This window comes from Porites lutea, chromosome 2, assembly GCF_958299795.1.
Source record: "Porites lutea chromosome 2, jaPorLute2.1, whole genome shotgun sequence".
In the NCBI taxonomy this organism is placed as follows: Eukaryota; Metazoa; Cnidaria; class Anthozoa; order Scleractinia; family Poritidae; genus Porites; species Porites lutea.
Window position 1 is genome coordinate 25530701 of NC_133202.1, and position 18919 is coordinate 25549619.

At 37.7% G+C, this 18919-nt stretch overlaps 1 protein-coding gene and 1 long non-coding RNA gene across 2 annotated transcripts; both read left to right on the forward strand.

Annotated features, from left to right (window-relative positions):
• Window positions 1–4833: 4833 nt before the first annotated feature.
• On the forward strand, window positions 4834–7468 carry LOC140928125 (uncharacterized). The gene is made up of 2 exons (XM_073377838.1): window positions 4834–5755; window positions 7117–7468. Exons 1-2 carry the CDS (start codon window positions 4928–4930, stop codon window positions 7321–7323), a joined length of 1035 nt encoding a protein of 344 aa, XP_073233939.1. The 5' UTR covers window positions 4834–4927; the 3' UTR covers window positions 7324–7468.
• Window positions 7469–16264: 8796 nt separating this feature from the next.
• On the forward strand, window positions 16265–18583 carry LOC140928130 (uncharacterized). Its single transcript, XR_012164615.1, has 3 exons — window positions 16265–16428; window positions 17181–17225; window positions 18213–18583. It is a non-coding gene; the product is annotated as an uncharacterized lncRNA (long non-coding RNA).
• Window positions 18584–18919: the final 336 nt, after the last annotated feature.

The window sequence follows — 18919 nt, forward strand, 5'->3', positions numbered from 1 at the left end:
GATGTTTGTTTTTATTATATCTAATTTCATGAAGTCGTGCACAGTTTATGCGGCAAGTTTTTGCACGTTTGTTGAGATTTGAGTCAATGATCTGATCTAGTATCATGTTTGATATAAGCTTACAGAACTTTAAAAGGCCTTCAGATATATTTTCTCACGGCAAATAGAAAAAAAACGTTCCGAAGTATATTTCGTTATAAATTTGGCTGTAGAAAGAAAACTTTGAGTGATTTTCTTGTTTCGAGGAGTTCATCTTTGAAAAAAAACAAACACCGGGAGGCCGGCTGAAAGTAAAACAAAAGAAAAGACTCAGGATGTTTAGAGACACTTTAATACTTGTCTTCGTGAATGAAAATTTTTGTCTCTGTAAATGTTTTAGAATTATATTTCTTTTATTGATTGTTAGTAGTCTCTCTTGCAATTTTAATCGCTTGTCCTTGGTGTTTGTTTTCATCGTTCATGAACATCGCTTGCAGGAGTACTTAAAAATGTCGCGCGTATCAAACGCTTTATAAGATTACACATCGTTATAACTGGAACCATTAAGTAACAAAAAATAATGATAATAAATTCGTTATTATGTTGAAGCGTATCTCCATTAAAGTTCATTCAAACACTCGACCACACTGACAGCTCGCACTAAAAATGAGAACCGGCTGGCCGTAGGGTGATTTTGGAAATTTTTTGAACGGTTTCGCTAAAAGCCCACGATTGATCGTCCTGAACATTGAAAAATTGTGAAATGCCGTATTCTGTCCGAGGTCTGTATGATAAAAAGTACTGTTTCACCTCAGATGTGATGTATAAAAAGTATAAAAAGTTAGTTTACACACCCTCAGATTTGGTGGCAAGGATTTGTAAAGTAAACCTGTCGGACGCAAAAAAATGCGGCCTGATTTGTTTTCCAAGAATTTGTTTGCGAGGCCTAATCTACTGTGATCAAGAGCCATTATGGCTCTTGAATGTGATAAAAGATGTTTGCTATTTTTTGGGTGTACATATATGTAGGCTATCAACTCAATGTAAGATGTTTCACTCTAAAATAACTTATCCTTTCCCTCAAAAGTCACATGAATGTGCCCTTAAGTTAACTGATTTGTGGATTACAAGTTTATTGTTTGATTTAAAAGATAAATTTATTAATGGGAGCTTCGCTCTTAGCCCTGGCTAAATCTATATATTAACGAGGGTAAGGATATGAGGTACAGGCGTTGATCTAGGGTAACTACTGACCGTTTTTCTTATGGCGAACGCCGAAAGCGCAAGTTTCTAGGGAGCTCTGGGGGCATGCTCCCCCGGGAAAGTTTTCGGATTTTAACTTCCTAAACACCCTTTTCCTGGGTTTCTGAGTCATTCAGACAGGATATTGGCCAGTTGCGGATGAATCCTTGCAAATCGGCGGATTACTTCATCAAGGTCAATTTCCGTACTTTAGTGGATATGAAGCAAGGCGAGTCCAAACCATTTTCAAGATTAATTTGGAAATTTTTATATTATTAAAAATGTATTTATTATGAAAAATCTGACCGATTCCCGTAAATCGATCTGTGGAAACTGGTGTGGATCCCCGCCTGAGGTAATACAGGATTATACTATTGGTTTACCGTTTTGCTTTAAAGAGTTGCCTGCGGAAAATAAATGAATTTGAGCAAAGTGGCCGGTTTGAATTAGCTTAATAGAAAAATAGCTCCTCAGTTTAAAAGAACAAGTCAAGCTTGCTTGTTTTTTTTCCCTTTCTACTCTTGTTTTACAAGCTCTTTACAGTTCTCTTCAGAGGCAATGAAATATACGAAGCTATTCTATTCCAGTTCAGACCCGACTTAATTCAGCGTTCACTTTTCTACGAGGAAAACACTCCTTTATGGTCTGAACAAATTTCCTTTTACACTACTTTTTTACCTCTGCGCGATCATTATATTCAGACGTAAAAATCTACTCTTTTCAACTAATGTATTCCTTACGTTTTTAATTTTAAAAGAGAGCCATTATTGTCAAGAAGCTCTTTAAATCCCATCGTTTGCGTAAATCAAATGCAGCTGTATGAGCAATGTAATGCTTGGTACTTGATGGTGTGATCTTGCTCGGGAGAACCGCATAGAATTAAAAAAGGACAGTTAGTAGCCTTAGAAGTGTCTTTGTAAGTGTCCTCATATCATTGTACATGCAGTACTCTTTCGTCATTGCTGATCCTACAGTATGTAGTACGTGTGTCACATATGAAACTAGTAAATAGCTTATTATATTGACCGTTACAATTATTGTCTCTGTATCATTATACAGTACTGTTTCATCATTGCTGATCCAAGCAGTATGTAGGACGTCTGTCACATATGAACCTGGTAAATGACTTAGTAGCCTTACCATCAGTGTCTCTGTATCATTATACAGTACTCTATCATCATTGCTGATCCTGGCAGTAGGTAAGACGTGTGTCATATATGCATATGAATCTAGTAAACTGTTTTGCAGCTATCCCTGCCAATCCTAGCAACAGAGATAGAATCTTTATTGAAACTCGCTTACAATATATAGCACACTTGTGCTAGTTTGAGCAAGCAAAGAGTACTAAAGCTATAAAAAGCCTCAAATACTGAACACTTTAGCAAAAATAAAATTGAACATAATAAGAAGCTATAAGAGATGATGATGACTGCATACCAGCAAAGTCCTAATTTTGAACATTATGTTTTTGAAAGAACTAAGATCCTGAGATAATCTTATATTATCTTTGAGAGAATTCCAGAAGTTAGGCCCTAAATATCTGACCCATGTTAGTCCATGTAATGTTGTATTACACTAGGGAATAGATAAAATATGAAACGTTCCAAGATCATATGGTGTGGCACGTAAAAAGACGACATCCTTAATATACACTATATACTAGTAAGACAATATATAACACACGCCACTCAAACGGCAAAAAGTAGCCTTTACACACCTTATTCCTTTCATATACTTCTTTGTTCTTGTATGAAATTTCATATACTGTTCACTTTCATACATATCTTCGCCTCCGAGGGGTAATCATCATGCTAAAAGTGTTACGTACTCTTTCTTTGAAGTGAGTAGTTATAAGTGTCTAAGTACCTTGCATATAAAAGCTGTAGTGGGTCCCGAATACAAAGTAATACAGATAAGTTCATCGACTTTAAGGAAACTGATTTATAAGGATTGTGTAACTAACAGTAAGATGTTTGTGTATATTCTTATTTGCTTAATGGTGATACCAGTGTTCTGATACTTTAAATTCCTGATTCTTTTCTTGGTAAGTCCTGTTGTGCAATGTCTATATAGCTGACGCAGTCTTTATTTTGTTCGCATACTTCATTGTATATTGACTGGGTCGACCTGAATAAGGGATCGTATAACGCTATTTCATTGCTACCAGATCGACATGTTTAACACTGCGTGTGTACGTGCACAATGGTGATGGTGGCTATAAGCAATCAAGAGTCCACGCTACCTGGACACTACATGCATTTGGTCTATAGCCCTGCTTCCCGGAACGCTACGGTACAATCTTAGAAGCGAATAGCCTCCCACGCAAGCGTTTTTATGGGAGGGAGGAAATACGACTCCCCAAGAAACGCCCGCGTGGAAGACTAAGAGGCGAAGGCCGCTTTCGATAAATGAAAGGACAATGACCTGATCAATAGAAACAGTTGTTGAGAGATTGAGAGAAATAGTTGTTGCCCATCAGAAAAATTCATGAACTTTTTTTAAAAGTATTTATTCACAACTGCACCGACAAGCCTAATAAAACTGATCACAGGTAATTTTATATGTAGTGTTATTTCTATAACAAGAGTTGTGTAATTAAAACAACAAAAACAAAGTAGATAAATGACGTTGATAACTCAAGTACGTTTTAAGCAAAAGAACACCTTTTCCGTGTTTGCATAGCCTGATATAAACACGAGAGGGTTTGGGAGAATTCGAGACAGTTATGCAAACCCTCGACTTTGTCTCGGGTTTGCATAACGGTCTCCTGATATATACATCTCAAGTGTATATATATCAGTCTATGCAAACACAGGAAAAAAAGTTTTCTATTGCTTTTTTAAAATAATTTCCCCGAGAAGAAAAGCAAAGCTGTTTGTTTAAGGCACTGTTTAAAAGAGAAATATTATATTATTCTTATCAGTCGCGAATGTTGTACACGACGATTTGTATGCGAAATCAGTTCTTGTTTTGCAAAAAAGATACTTTCCAAAATACGAATTTTTCTCGCTTAAATTGTCAGCTCAAGCGAAAAAAAAAAATTGACAGAGCAAGTTTGTAAAGATTTTCCAAGTTTCAGCCGACAAGGAAATGGATAAAGTAAACTTGTCGAGTTTTCAACTCAAAAGTCTTTTCAAATTCGTGCTTGCGTGATTATCGCGCGAAAAGCAAGACACTTTGACGTCACAACTGTGTTTACATACTCCCATGCAAACACTCCTCTCGGCCAATCAGAACGCGTGTACTAACTTAGTCATTTTATAATTTGTAATCTAAATTTGAAATCTCAAAGTCAAACTCCTAATTTACCTGTAACCCACATATAAGAACCTGTATCATCTTACTTTGCTAAACGTGTTCTTGTTAAAGTGGCAAATTTCTTTGAGGACTTTCTTAACCCACTAGGTTCTTAAACGCGCGTTTTACTGTATCTGTTTAGTGAGTATTTAAGAGATCTACCAATCCTGAGGGCTTAGATATTCTTCCTTGTTCATTCCCAAGGACTGTGATGTCGAGGGATTTATACAAATTAACTATTTATATTTTTTATTTCATTGTTATCATCCTTCATGTCTTTATTTGCTTCATTGATAGGCACATATGGTCAACAAAGAAGAAATGAAGAACAACTGAGATGGACAAAGGAGCAACTGAGAGTGAAAGATGAGCAGCTTAGAATAAACGAGAAGCAACTGCGCGAAAAGACATGGTAGTGAGGGAGAAAGATAATCAAGTGAGAGCGAAAGATGAGCAACTTAAACGAAAAGATGAACAACTGCGAGAGAAAGATAAGCAACTGAGGGAGAAAGATGAGCAACTGAGAGTGAAAGATGAGCAACTTAAAACAAAGGAGGGAGAGCTGAAAGATTTAAGGGATCAACTACAAGACTTCGCCGTTGTCCAAAACAAGCTTTCCGCAGCTGAAAAACAATTAACTAAATATGAAAGTCAGTCAGGGTCACCTGACTGGGTCCTTTGCCGAGATGAAGTTCATTTTAATTGGGATCAAAGTCTGGGGGCGGGGTCGTTTGGACAAGTTTTCAAAGGCAGATACTGTGGCTGTGTGGTAGCTATAAAAAAGCTTCATTTTTTGACTCTTTCTCAAAAGCAGCGCGATAGTTTTGAACGGGAAATGAAGATAGCCTCAAGATGCCGTCATCCATGTTTGTTACAATTCATCGGGGCCACCCAAGACGAAAGTCCCTTGTTTGTTACAGAACTCATGGAGACAAGTTTAAAAAAATTGTTAAAAAAGCGGAAGCAAGAGAATCAACATCTCTCCGAAACAGAAATCATTGTTATATGTTTGGATGTTGCCAGAGCACTAAACTACCTTCACCGACGACAACCTCCAATTGTACATCGTGATGTGAGTAGCGCTAATGTGTTGCTGTGGAAACAGAATAACCAGTGGAGAGGCAAACTGGGGGATTATGGAACTGCGAAATTTCTTCAGGATACCATGACAGCTCATCCCGGAACTCAGATTTATGAGGCACCTGAAATTCGTTATCCTTCGGGGCAAACAGTGGCGGTGAGTCTGTTCTATGGAATTAAATTGCACAGTTTAGTTTGAACAATTGTCTGAACATGAACAACACTAACTACCGGTGTTTTTTTCAGCTTCTCCGTTAGTTATTTGAGCCATATACAACTAAGAATTACGTCACTGCTTTTAATAAACGCTTGCATGGAGGTGAGCTCCCAAAATGATCAAACCGTAAATCCTCTATTAAGCCCGCTGGGGACTTATTTATTTCAAGCACGTTTGAGTGGATGCGCTTTAATAGGAAGGGGGTGGGGGGGGGGGGAGGGTTATTTTATGTTGCGAAGATGATGGTATCAATTCTCCATGAAGGAGTAGACCGCAAAGTGGAAAAGCTCAGGCAAATGAAGTTGGATGTCATGCAGGGGAAGACTACAGAGGAACCTTTCCTTGGTCCCGTGGGTGTCCCCTGAATAGAGGTTCCACTGTAAAAGCAAATTCGAACTTCCAGAAGGTGAATAAACCATACCAGATCAGTCCACATGAAGTGTTACAATGGTAATCAATTACTACAGTCTACCATTTAAGAATATGGGGGGGGGGAGGGAAGGGGAGGGGGGGGGGCTTAATAACTTTCTTCTCCCAAAAAGGGGGCTCATTAGAGTGGGGCTTAATAGAGGATTCAAGGTACATGTATGTACCGCTTCTAAGGACATCTCTATTTGTTCCAATCATTTTTCTGTAAACTTATATTGATAGACTGGTAATCCTTTAATGTGGCTATCTTAGCAAACCGCAGAAAATGAAACCTGGCAGTATCTAGGCATTGACTGAAATTTAGTAGCTTTTGCCTCCATCACAGAGGCTTTAGGAAAGTTAAACTTCACTGCAACTGTTCTTAGTGGAGTATTGGCAGCCAGCGTCGCATACGTAATTTCCTTGGTCGGTAACGTTTAACGGAGCCGAGCCGATATCCTTGTTCTGGGCTCCCAGCGGACTCAACCAATTACCGGAAGTGCGTTTCGAATTTCCTTTCAATATGATTGGCAAATCGATAGTGGCATTTTCAACAGGTTAATCATGTCGCGTACTCAAATCCAGGTACACAGGTGGGGGCCCAGAACAAGGATTTTGGCGTTGTTTCACAGGCGGACTTGACAAAAGTTTAGTTTCGTCTGTGCTAATTATTGGCTGTTTGCAGTTTCCTGGGAGAAGTATATTTTGAGGCTGTCGGCTTAGCTACATTGTCAGGCTTCTACCCACAACAGAGATAGTGAATATGTGAATTAACGTTTCATTTTCTATTGTAGCGTAACAGGAACACAGAAGAAAATTTCTGCCTTGGTAAAAACGTGATCATCCAGGGTGAAGATATACTTTAATTCAAGTATTTTGTTTTGTTGGTTTAGATTGATGTTTTCAGTTTTGGAGTTCTCTTCTGTGAAATGTGTAAAGTGGAACCACCAGAACCTGAAAATCGCGAGGATATAGTGAGACAGTTAACTAACAAGAACTTTGGAGAGCTGATACTGTGGTGTATTGAACATGATGCAAAAATGAGACCCAGCATGGGAGATATCATTGAGAACCTGGAGCAGTTAAATCATACGTCTTAATCGTGACAATAGGTACGTGACGTGACGTTACCGTTGTCATGGTTTCGTAAGGGCCCTATTACTTTATAAGATCGGAATAGCTTGATTAATGGTTATTGTATAAGCTAGCCGTATTTTTTCCTGTTCTGTCTGTGAATACAGCCGAATTTGCAACACTATACTTCTAGTTTCTCCGCGAAATGACAACTGAGGAACGAGCGCAGAAATGTCATACTGCTGACGTGTCACTACCCATATCTGGGTAGTAATTCTGATTGGTCGTGCGGCAAGGGAAATTCGCTTCAACCAATCAGAAGCAGTAGTCAGTTATGGGTAGTGACACGTGATCAGCATGGAATTTCGGCGCTCATCCCTCAGACATCATTTCGCGGGGAAACCATGCACTGATGGCGTCCCCAAATGTCTGCTATTTCTCCGGAAATGTACGGATCTACAGTGTACGGGATAGATATTTATAGTTTGAAATACAATTTACATTACTAAAAGCATTCGTTTCTAAGAATTAAGAATTTAAGTGACGAGTTAAATATACGATTGGCCATTTAACACTTTTTTTTTCTGTTATGTTCTCGATGCTCCCGGCTTTGCATAGAAACATTGATGGAGGCGACTTTGTTTCTTTACATACCTTCCTGCCTTTTACACGCAAATCAGCCTTGTTATTTTTATGCTAACAAGCTTTAATATAAACAGGACTGTTTACATCAGAAAAACAGAAAGGTTTGTAACAAAACAAGATCACCTCCAGCCTCGTTTCTATTCGAAGATCTGGGCACTGAGCACACAACTGAAAATAGTCCGGCGGCTTAGCTAGAGAATTATGCGATTTTTGATACGAGCACCAAACGTTGTAGAAATATTTATATTCCTAGGCTGGTCATTTCCTGGTATAGTGCCAAGCTAAATTTTTTCATTCCAGCTAGTTGGCAAAAAATGAAACTTTCAGACCCCCGCGGTGTACTCGTTCTTGTTTTTTTTTTTTGTTTTGTTTTGTTTTTTTTTAGGGTTAGGTCTCCGAGTTTGGAATACAATTTACATAGAAATTAGGAGTTAATTTGTCATAATGCAAATTATTTCACTTTACATAGGCATTTGTATACATCAAAGAATTGTGTAATATTTGTTCAATTTTTTTATTTTGCATTTACGTAAGGAAGTATAGAAAGGTCGTTTTTTTATTTTTGTGAAGTGTTTGATAAAGTATTTATAGTCATGAAAATCTCGCTTTTCAGAATAAATTAGTTTCAATGAAGTATTGTAAAACCAAATGCAAAGTAAATACTCCGGGTAAACACAGTCGACGCGGACAATTTAAAGATGAAATGAAAACGGAAGTTAAAATACATTGCTGCTGCTGCTGCTGCTGCTACCACGCACGGGAAAACAAGTATTGTAAACTAAATGTTAAGTTATTACTCTGTATAATTACATCAGACACAGACAATCCGGTGAACATTGAACAACCGGAAGTAGATACATAGCTGCTGCTGCTACTACCAAGCGCGGGAAAGGATGAACGCGAAAGAAACTATTGGTATTCACCATTTTCTGATTGGTCGAGAAAGTGCTGGGCGTTCTTTAACCAATCACAGAGCGATGTTATCCAAGGAAAGAGATACGACAGGAGTTAACTGAAAATTTCTCTGAATGATAACATCTAAAAGTTTATATTTTTACAATATATTTTTCGTTGGTATAGATAGCAATGTATGGGATAAGAAAGTATGGAATTTTGTATTTTACAGTCTGCAAACGATAATCGTAGTCCTAACATGTAAATGATAAAAGAACAAAAAGTATAGTTTTATCACCGAATTGCGCGAATTACTCAGTTTGCATCCGTCGCAGTTCAGACCATTTGTCCAAGCTAGCTGAAAACAATTCAAATGGTAAACAGTGGCTACTTGTGATCGCTTGTGTGAGTTTCCAGGGTACTTTATTTTGGTCGCTTACAAACTTTGTATTAATTTTTTACTTAAAGATGACCAATGAGTGATGCGCTGTGTTTTTATTTAAGCATTTTTACGGGAGTAGCCTATGGTACTATTCTTACCCGAACAAACGTTTCCCTTGAACTTACAAGTTAACAAAAAAAACCTTTGCATACTTTTACAATGTGATAATTTTGTACGAATCTCTCAGTATTAAAGCATAGGTAGTAGAGGGGACCCTCTACTAACTATGATTATATTCAGTAATGTTGAATCTCGCTTAGTAGACGTCTTCAAAAACCCCAAGTTTAGCTCTTGTACGATATATGATGCGTATTGCTGTTACAAAGACTTCTTACTTAGTCTACTGTAATTGTCGTAGTTTTTTTATTCCTTTTTTTTGGGCAGAATTTAGCTGTATGCTTCTTTTAGGCTACCAGGTAAAGAAATTTAGCCTTGTTTTTGAGTAGCCTGCTCCGGGATTAAAGATAGTAGTGTGAATTGAAGAGATGATCAGGAAAACACATGCGAACAACGCGCGGACCTGGAGACAGAGGAGGCGGTCCAGCGCTTCCTATTTTTGCCTTACCTTGTTCTCGCGACGTCTCTACTATCTGAGAGCCTAGCACAGGCTATGTTTTTAGCTTAATTTACTAATTAACTACACATTTTAAAGGATGATTTTGCAGTGGCTTAGTTAAAGCATATGTCAAATATTTTTCTTGCACATCATTGGGACCTGGTGTTGAGCTAAAGGTCATGTGACAAGGATGGCGGGAGTTGTTTTATTTTCTGTACATCATTCGTTCATCTCTGTTTATGTTCAGGGTTCGTATATTTGAATTATTGAAAAAGTCCTGAAATTTGTCCAGCAATTTTCCAAGGCATGGATAAAGTCTGGAAAATATAGATCAAGTCTGGAAAGATGGTAAAAAGTCTTAAGTTTTTTTTTTTCTTCCAAGCTACATCGAGTGCTTGCTAAGTGAAATTGTTTTCGTTTTGGTCAAATCTTACTCAATCTTGACCGTATGTTTGCAGTGCATCCTGAAAAAAGCTTTGTTCCTGCCTTTTTTAAGGTCTATATTGAACACCTATTTGATAACCTTGAGTCTGGAAAAATAAATTATTGTTTTGGAAGAAAAAAACCGAAAAAAGCCTTGAATTTTTGATCCAAAAATCTTTACGAATCCTGTATGGTAGATTTCTGGTTTAAAGCGATACAAAGTATTTTTCTTTTCCACTTATGCATGTATTTTTAATGGTATGTAGTTATCGTAAAAATAAATGTCAGGCCCGTTCTTGTCATGTTGACCTGACTCCTTCGCTGGCACGGTTCCGTGTGGTGTGAGACTGATAAGAACTGTTAATGAAACTTTCAAAATTGCCATTGTGTAAATTAATCGAATAATCTAAGTGACGAAGTTGCTTAGCAACACAGTTACTAGTATCGAATTAGTACTAAACATAACGTTTTTCAAAGCCATTCATTACTTTTTATCTGTATGAGACATTACATGTGTATCACATGGAACCTCATCCATCATCAGTTGCTAAAATAAAAGTAGCTAGAAAGTAAACGTTTGGCGTTAGATATTGAGCTTAGAAACTTTTTAGTTTCTCTAATTCTGTCGATAAGCACTCGACAATAAAAAGACATGTCTGGTTCGTCGAGTTTTCATTATGTTTAATATTCTTAATGCCTTGCTGTTTATGTATTTGTAATTTTCCAACAAAATCACACGAATCTGGATTCACACACATTTGCTTTGCAGTAGCAAAGAGGGAGGATTGAGGCGCGCGATTAGATAAAGGACGCGCAAGGAGAAAAAGAGCGCGCGAGTAGCCAAATAAAGTGAGTAACTGGATACAGAACGCGCGAGTAGCCGGATAAAGAGCGCGCGAGGAAGAGAGGAGGATAAATGAATGTTCCCTTCCTTTTGTCTTACCCTTTTTCTTCCCTTTAAAATACTAACAGTGCATGAACCAACAAACAAACAGATAAGGAAGACCAATCAGGCTACTGAATTTCCTTAAAATGAAAGAGCATGCACACATCAGAAGAGAAAAACCAGAACTTAAAAACGCTTGCCATCTAAAACTACCTTGGTTAGAATCAGGAGAACAAGGAGAGACTAAAATGACACGAAAATCCCTCCAAGGCTGATCTCTCTCCCTCTTTACTCACCTCGCCAAAGGACAAAAAAAAAAGAATCTGATTATACCTAAATTCTCTTTTACAGTGCGTTTAGAGATTCACCAGTTGGTCCAATATTAGGAAATAAATACCCTTTTGCTGTACTCGCTTAGGATCCAAAGCTGGCATAAGGAAGTTTTTCTTAAGGATTCAAACGTTACTCCTCAGAAGTACATTTCCTCGGAGCCTTTAACTGCTACCGGTAAATTTGACAGCGCTTTAGACTTCTGTCCTTTTTAGCTTTCCTTCTCACAAAAATTATTCAAATGTGTCCTTCCTTTGCTAGCTGAACTCAAAGATGAGGATTGGCTGAACCACCGTCTCTTAACATTTTGCCATCCACCGATGCTATTCATTTGCAGGAAATTGTACTCTGCTCTGATTGGCTGAGGGTCAAATAGTATATTAGAATTTTAGCCAAGGCTAAAAGTGAATCCTCCGTTTATGTACCATTAATAAATAATAATATATATTAGTAAAATCAATGCTGCAGTCTGATTGGTTGAGCTACTACTAGGCTATATGTTATAGCCCACTAGTAGCGAAAAGCGCCGGCTTTTTGGCGGCAAAAAAGGATTAAAGTGTAGCTTTAACTAGCTAAAGTTGTTTTGTCTCGATATTTTTGACCAACTAGTTGGACTTCACTAAAACAATTATTACTCAGAGGCCATGAGGGCGAGAGGAACAATTGTTAAATATACTCTAAGCCAAATAACAAGAATTCTCCTTTTGAGGGAGGAACTACCCTCTCTTGCATGGCTTTTAGCGTTTACGAAGTCGTTCGCGTGGGTTGTCGGTCGCGTGGTTAGTGTGTTTACGCCCCTTGAGAAATCTCTGCAGCAGGCCGCTCGTGATTTCCGTTGAACATGCGCCAGATACATAATTCGTTACTATAGAGATAATGACGTTATATTTATCGCCTGAAAGAAATTAATGCCATCAACTATGCCATCAAAAACTAATTTTACTCTTCTCATTTCCGGACAAGTGGTCTTATTTCCGGACAACGAAACATGGATGATTTTTAAAATCGCTTTATCGAAACTGTTTCTCGCTGTTTTCACAATTTTCTCAGTACAGACTGTCGTTGACTTATATGAGCCCAAAAAAGCCTACCTTTTGCGTTTCCCCTTCTGGCCCTTCAAATAGGAAGTCAGTCTCGGAACGAACGCTAGTATTCTATCAAAACTCAAGGTCTCTTTTAACTTTTTTAAAAGCCGTCGTTTACGTTGTGAAACACTAGCACCGTTTAATTTTGTTTTTGCATTGCATTTCTTTACTTTGCTATAAGGCCATCCCCCTTTTTTTTCGTTTAGCTTCGAATGCATTTCCTGATGTTGGGTCGGTCGGTCGGATTGAAAAAAAAAAAACCTGAAAAAAATCACAAGAAGTCTCCGAATAGGAGGCCCTGGTACCTTGGCACGACGTTAAAAGTTAACATTCATATAATTGGATTAACAAAATGTACAATTTATTGAAAAAAAATGTTCCTGTTTTTCTCTATGCTGTTACTATGATCATTTTTCAGATAGATTAAAAGAATTATTCCAATTGAAAAATGGTTTAACTACGTCATTACTTGGTTGTTTTTTTTTGGAAAATGCCAAAAATTTGGGTCGGTCGGACGACGCTAAACGGAGAAAAAAACGAGTATGGCCTAAACTTACTTCATTTGCAAAGGTTTTTCCAGGCGAATAGGCTGTTGTGAAACTGAGGAAGTTGTTAACTGAGTTAACCGTCACGGAGACAAGCATATGAATCGACGACAGGCGGATTTCGATTAAAGCGCTCTTGCTTCCAAAGTTTTCAACAACAGTAACGCGTCGATGGAACGGTTCTTCAGCGACGTTGATTCCTGCATTTGAAGGCAATTAAAAGTGCATAAATATTTTAAATTCATTTAGACCGTTGAAATGCGGCTGATCGGTATAAACCGCGTGAAAAGATGTGCTAATACTTGAATTGACCCTTAAAATCCCACAGCTACAACTAGATTACTATAAAGCTATTAAAGAAGCTTTGTCAAGTGTTTTTAAACTTTGTGGAAGCAAGTAACGGAACTTGGCGTCGTAGTACTTCGATTGTGCGAGCGAGAATCGCTTCCGATCCTTAGAAACAAGTAACCAAGGAAACAAAATCATCCAAACAAATAACAGTTTTTTTTACAACTGGTTGAGGCCGAGAAGAGAAAATTTCACGACAACCAGATAAATTCAATCCTAAACAAATTAAAGAAGCTCTAATACTTTTGAATGAACAGTTGGCGCAGTAATTTGATAACTTAAAGGCAAAAGCAAAGTTATTCTGGGAAAATACCGATTTCCACGCGTGCCCTGTACATTTGCTACAAGCTTACGCCACCGAGGAAAATAACGCGAAGAAAGCAGATGTGAAAATAAGCCAAGTTTTACCTTCCTCACTGACATTTCCCGAAGCAGTGGAAGTTCCTAACATTGTTAGGAGGAAAATTGTGTCGACTAAAAACATTTTCATTTTGTCACTGGGAATAACTTTTCTCTTTTGAAAGCGCAAAAGGACTAAACTTGTTAAGCGACGTGGAACGATAAAAAACCCGACGTCATAAAGACAAAATAGAACGTTTTCCTGCGCGCGTAAAGTTTATGGAACACTTCTTTATCCTCCTATATATTGCATTACATTAACATCAATTACAACTGTTCATTTTGTTGATAACAATGACACGTGAAACATTAACGTTACTCTAAAGGCTACATTTACGCTAGACTCGATTTTTCCGGATCCGTCAGGAATATGGAAACTTCGTTATATCGTTTACATGCATGCAGATCCCCTACGCGGGGCACTGCCTGACCTTATTTGGCCCTATAGGTGGGTTTCTACCGCTGAACAGGGTATGGTTTTCTTTCACAATCTTGAGTCTTAAACAATGTATACAATTTCACTAATATATAGATTTAGCCAGGGCTAAAAGCGAGGCTCCCATTAATAAATTTATAATTTAAATTAAATAATAAACTTGTATTCGAACTCCACAATTCAGTTAACTTTAGGGCACATTTATGTGACTTTTGAGGGAAAGGCTACCTGATTTTAGAGAAAAATAATTTGCAAACAGCCCAAGAGTGAACCAAATCTTACATCGAGTTGATAGCCTCATATGTACACCCAAAAACTGGTAATCATCCTCGATCACATTTAAGAGCCATAATGGCTCTTGATCACGGTAGATTTAAATTAGTGGAAAAAAAATCAGACCAACTTTTTTGCGTTCGACAAGTTTACTTTGCAAAATCTTGTCAACAAATCTTGGTGCGTGTAAACCAACCTTTTATACCATTTATACATCACATCTGAGGTGAAACAGTAGTATGAGGCACTGTTTTTATCATACAGACCTCGGACAGAAAGCAGTATTTCACAATACAAATTGCACTCATTCAATATTCATAAACTGTTAAAAAAAATTTCCAAAATCACATACGGCCATCCGGTTCTCACTTTTGTAGTGCGAACTGTGGCGAGTGTTTGAATGAACATTAACAGAGTTACGCTCCAAAATTATAAAGAATTTATTATGTTTATTTTTTATTTAATGGTTTATTAACGCGCGGCATTTTGAGTACTCCTGCAAGCGATGTTCACTGAACGACTGAAAACAATCGGCACAGCGATTAAAATTACAAGAGAGACTACTAACAATCAATAAAAGAAATATAATTCGGTGAAACATATACAGAAACAACAATTTTCATTCAGAAAGACAAGTATTAAAGTATCCCTAAAAATCCTGAGTCTTCAAGCTTCAAGCTTAAGTTTATGTTTTAAGCCGGCTTCCCGGTGTTTGCTTTTTTCAAAGACGAACTCGAGGCAAGAAAATCGCTCAAAGCTTTCTTTTCCGGTCAGAATTATAACTAAATATTCTTTGAAACGTTTTCTTTCTATTTGCGGTGAGAAAATGTCTAAAGGCTTTTTAAAGTTCTGTAAGCTTATATCAAACCTGATACTCGGTCAGATCATTGTCTCAAATCTTACAAACGTGCATAAACTAAATGACCGCATAAACTCCGCTCGACTTCATTAAATTAGATCCAAAAAAACAAACATCAAATACAATAATTTTTCTGGCTTACCATTCGAGATGCAGCTCCTAAAAGGTATCAAGAAAAGCCAGTATCGCTTCAGACTTTGCAATCCTCTTACGCATCAAGCAAGGTCAAAACGAAAACGATGTCATCCGAAATCGGATTTCCGACTTTGACAAGCGACGTATTCCTCAACCAAAAAACCCAATTAACAAACTAGCCATGAATAACAGAGGACTCCTGATAGCAGCTGAATTTCATTTTGCACATCCAGTGGAAAAAAAACAGTTAAAAACATCACAAGTTGACACAAAACTCTGTCAGCTTCAGCCGTCAAAGTAAACAAGATTCAAGATGCTGCATTAATTTTCCGCATGAACTCACCTGTCAAATTTTGACCAATCAGAGCATAAAAATCGGACGTAGAGTGTGACCAACGCGTGACCATGGTGAGAAAAGTCAAAAGCAACTGTCTTCCCTGCCTGTAACAGCTGGGTGAATTTTCGCGTCCGAGGTCCGGTTTGCAATCAAAATTTTAATTGTGTAGCACATAAACACAACATATTTCATATGAATTTAGAAAAAACTTGATCTTGAGCCTGCGATCACTTGAAAACTAGTAACTTGTCAGCGGATAACTTCAAAAAAATACTTAACCTCGATGGGTCGACACCTGAGCCCGCGATACGGTCAAGTGATGCTGGTCAGCGGGTACCCTGTTTTGACAGCTCTCAATTGATCCAGGGGGCGGTGATGAACTCGCCAATCGCTCCTATAGGGATCGCGCGGCCGATGATCTTGGCCATCGTGACGTCACGAGAAATTTATCCCGGGAACTTTAAATGGTTTCAGCGAGCGAAATTGTTTCGTGGTTTCAAGAGGTAAAAGTCGAGACGTTGCGATGAAACGACCGAAGGTATGTGTTTATCTATCAATGCTATATAGTAAAATTGCAATATATTCTAGGAAAGAGCATTTCCATCGTAAAAAATCAAGAACTTCCCGAGATCGACCAGATGGTACAACTCATACCGGCGCGTCTTTAGAGACGCATAACTAAAGAGCCCAGTGGAATTCAGTCTCGAGAAAAACAAATGACGTTAATATGGTATAGGTCTTTCAATTAGTGATAGAAGTGAGTCAGCTAATAAGTTAGCAAAAATGATCAGTGGGATAAAAGTCGCAAACCTCAGGGATGTTTACAAAAATTGCGAAAGTGGCGTGGACAGGTCACGAAACATAGCGTCATGATGTTCATACTAGACTATCAAATTGTGTAAACAATTCATTAAAACTAAACAAATGTAAGAAGCAAGTGTTTTTTTTTTAATAGAATATGGGCTATAATCTTCAACGGTTTTGAAAGGATTTCCTGTTTGAGTCAAACGTATCAAAATGTTAATAAAGCGTATTGAATCAAATCGTCGGGCGATAACCAAGGATATTATTATAGCTTATTGTATTGCAAATTTTCACCATAAATTACGATCATTTTGTCAAAACATTCATGGCTCATGATGGAAATAAGTTCACATTGCCTTTCTCTTTGCTTCTTCGCCCCACAAACAAAGGAAAACATGGTTTTTATCCTGTAAATAGTCAAACAGAATCTATCGCTGGGGTAAAGTGCCGTGAGCTAAACTTTTTGATCAACATCTACATTTTTAGGGCTTTATGCAGAGAATCCAGGAGGAGGATCCGTAGAAAGGATGGGTATGTAGCTTTGCCTTAATCGCTTTACAGAGTTAATAGGAAAAAAAAAAGGGGAAAAAGCCAAGAAAACGGACACTAGTAAGCGTTTCAATGGTGTAATATTGAAAATCTGTTTCCTCGGGCGTCCGCATCTTAAAAATGAGGGAGAAAAAAACTTCTAAGGATATAAAAAATTGCAGGATTTTCATGCGATGAATATCATCACCCTTCTCACACTTTTACAATATAAAAAGATACTTTTTTAATGATACATTTTTTCGGTTTTCCTTTTTGTGTAGTTCAATAAAGACACCAAAGTTCATTTATAGTTCAATAACTACGCGAGTTCAGAAAATGACACGAGTATCAATGTATGTTTATTAGGTAATGTCAAGGCAGGGAATCTGCTGGGAGTGGGAGTGCAGGGGCATCAGTTTAATTTTCAATCATTGATTCTTTTTAACTTACTTGGACTCCATGCTATTGTCAGTTACATCAAGTGACACTGTCCAGTTCCAACAATATTCGGGGCCTGCTCGTACAGTTTTATCACCCAGCTGATGTAGCTTTATGGTAATTTCTCAGTAGGCCTAACTTAGTAAAGACCCAATCGTTCCATGACTATAGGTGGCCCATTATAATAGCTCTAAAGCCCCTCTTTAAAATTTGCTGTTGTACTGCCTCTGCTAATATATTTCACATAGCCTTGCCTTTTAGCTGTTGGTTTAAGATTAGAAATCAGTCTTTGGATTATCCTGATAGGTTGCTTGAAGTTACAAAAATTTATAATTCAAGGGAGACATTTTTTTTTACCATTGCTTGGGTGGGGGGGGGGGGGTGGTGTTTGTGGTTTAACTCACCTATATTAATGTGAAGTTTAGGGAGTAGGTGAGGAAAACCATTATAATATCTGGGATTTTAAGTGATAATATTGCCTTTATTTATTTATTTTGTTTTGACTTTTGTATATATAATAATCTCTTTTTATCTGACTGATTTTATAATTAGGTGCTTCCTTGGTTGGGAATACTCTGTAGATGATGAGAAAAAACATGCAGTGTATGATAGAGGAGGTGCTGCTTACTAGATGTCTGTAAAGATCTAGTATAATAGATTCCACAAAGAGAGTAGTGCGGTGCGGGAAGTGGAGGATGTTAGATGGAGTGGATTCCATGGAGCAAGAAGAGACCATACAGGATACAAGAAATTAGAAGAACCAGTTTCCTTTTATTTGTTATATACTGAACAAATGTGTTTTCTTTCTTGCATAACAGGTCTGACTTAGACTTGTTTACATTTAAAAACTTTGCACATTGACTTTGATTAAAAGAAACGGTTTGTTATCAATAAAATTTTCTTACACTGGTGTTTTTCTTTTACTTCTTCTTTAACTTTTTGGTCTCTTCTAGAATTTGGTTAGCCAAGCAGTCTAGCTGCCCTGCCATTAGTTGCAGTTGGGCAGCTACCCGCTTCGCCTCTGTTACTGTGTTTTTAATTTCTTTTGCTTTTTGTTTTAACCTTTCTTCTTTTCCTTTCAACTCGCTCTCTTCTCTTTCAATTTCCTTCCTCAGCTCAATCTCAGCTCAATCTCTGTGGCTGCCAGTCAGCTCCTTACTTCCATTTCTTCTTCCAGGGATGACTGTAAAAATGAGTAACCCACCTATAATAATCTGTCTATTATTGTTAACTTATCTTACTCCATCCTCGGAGACCCA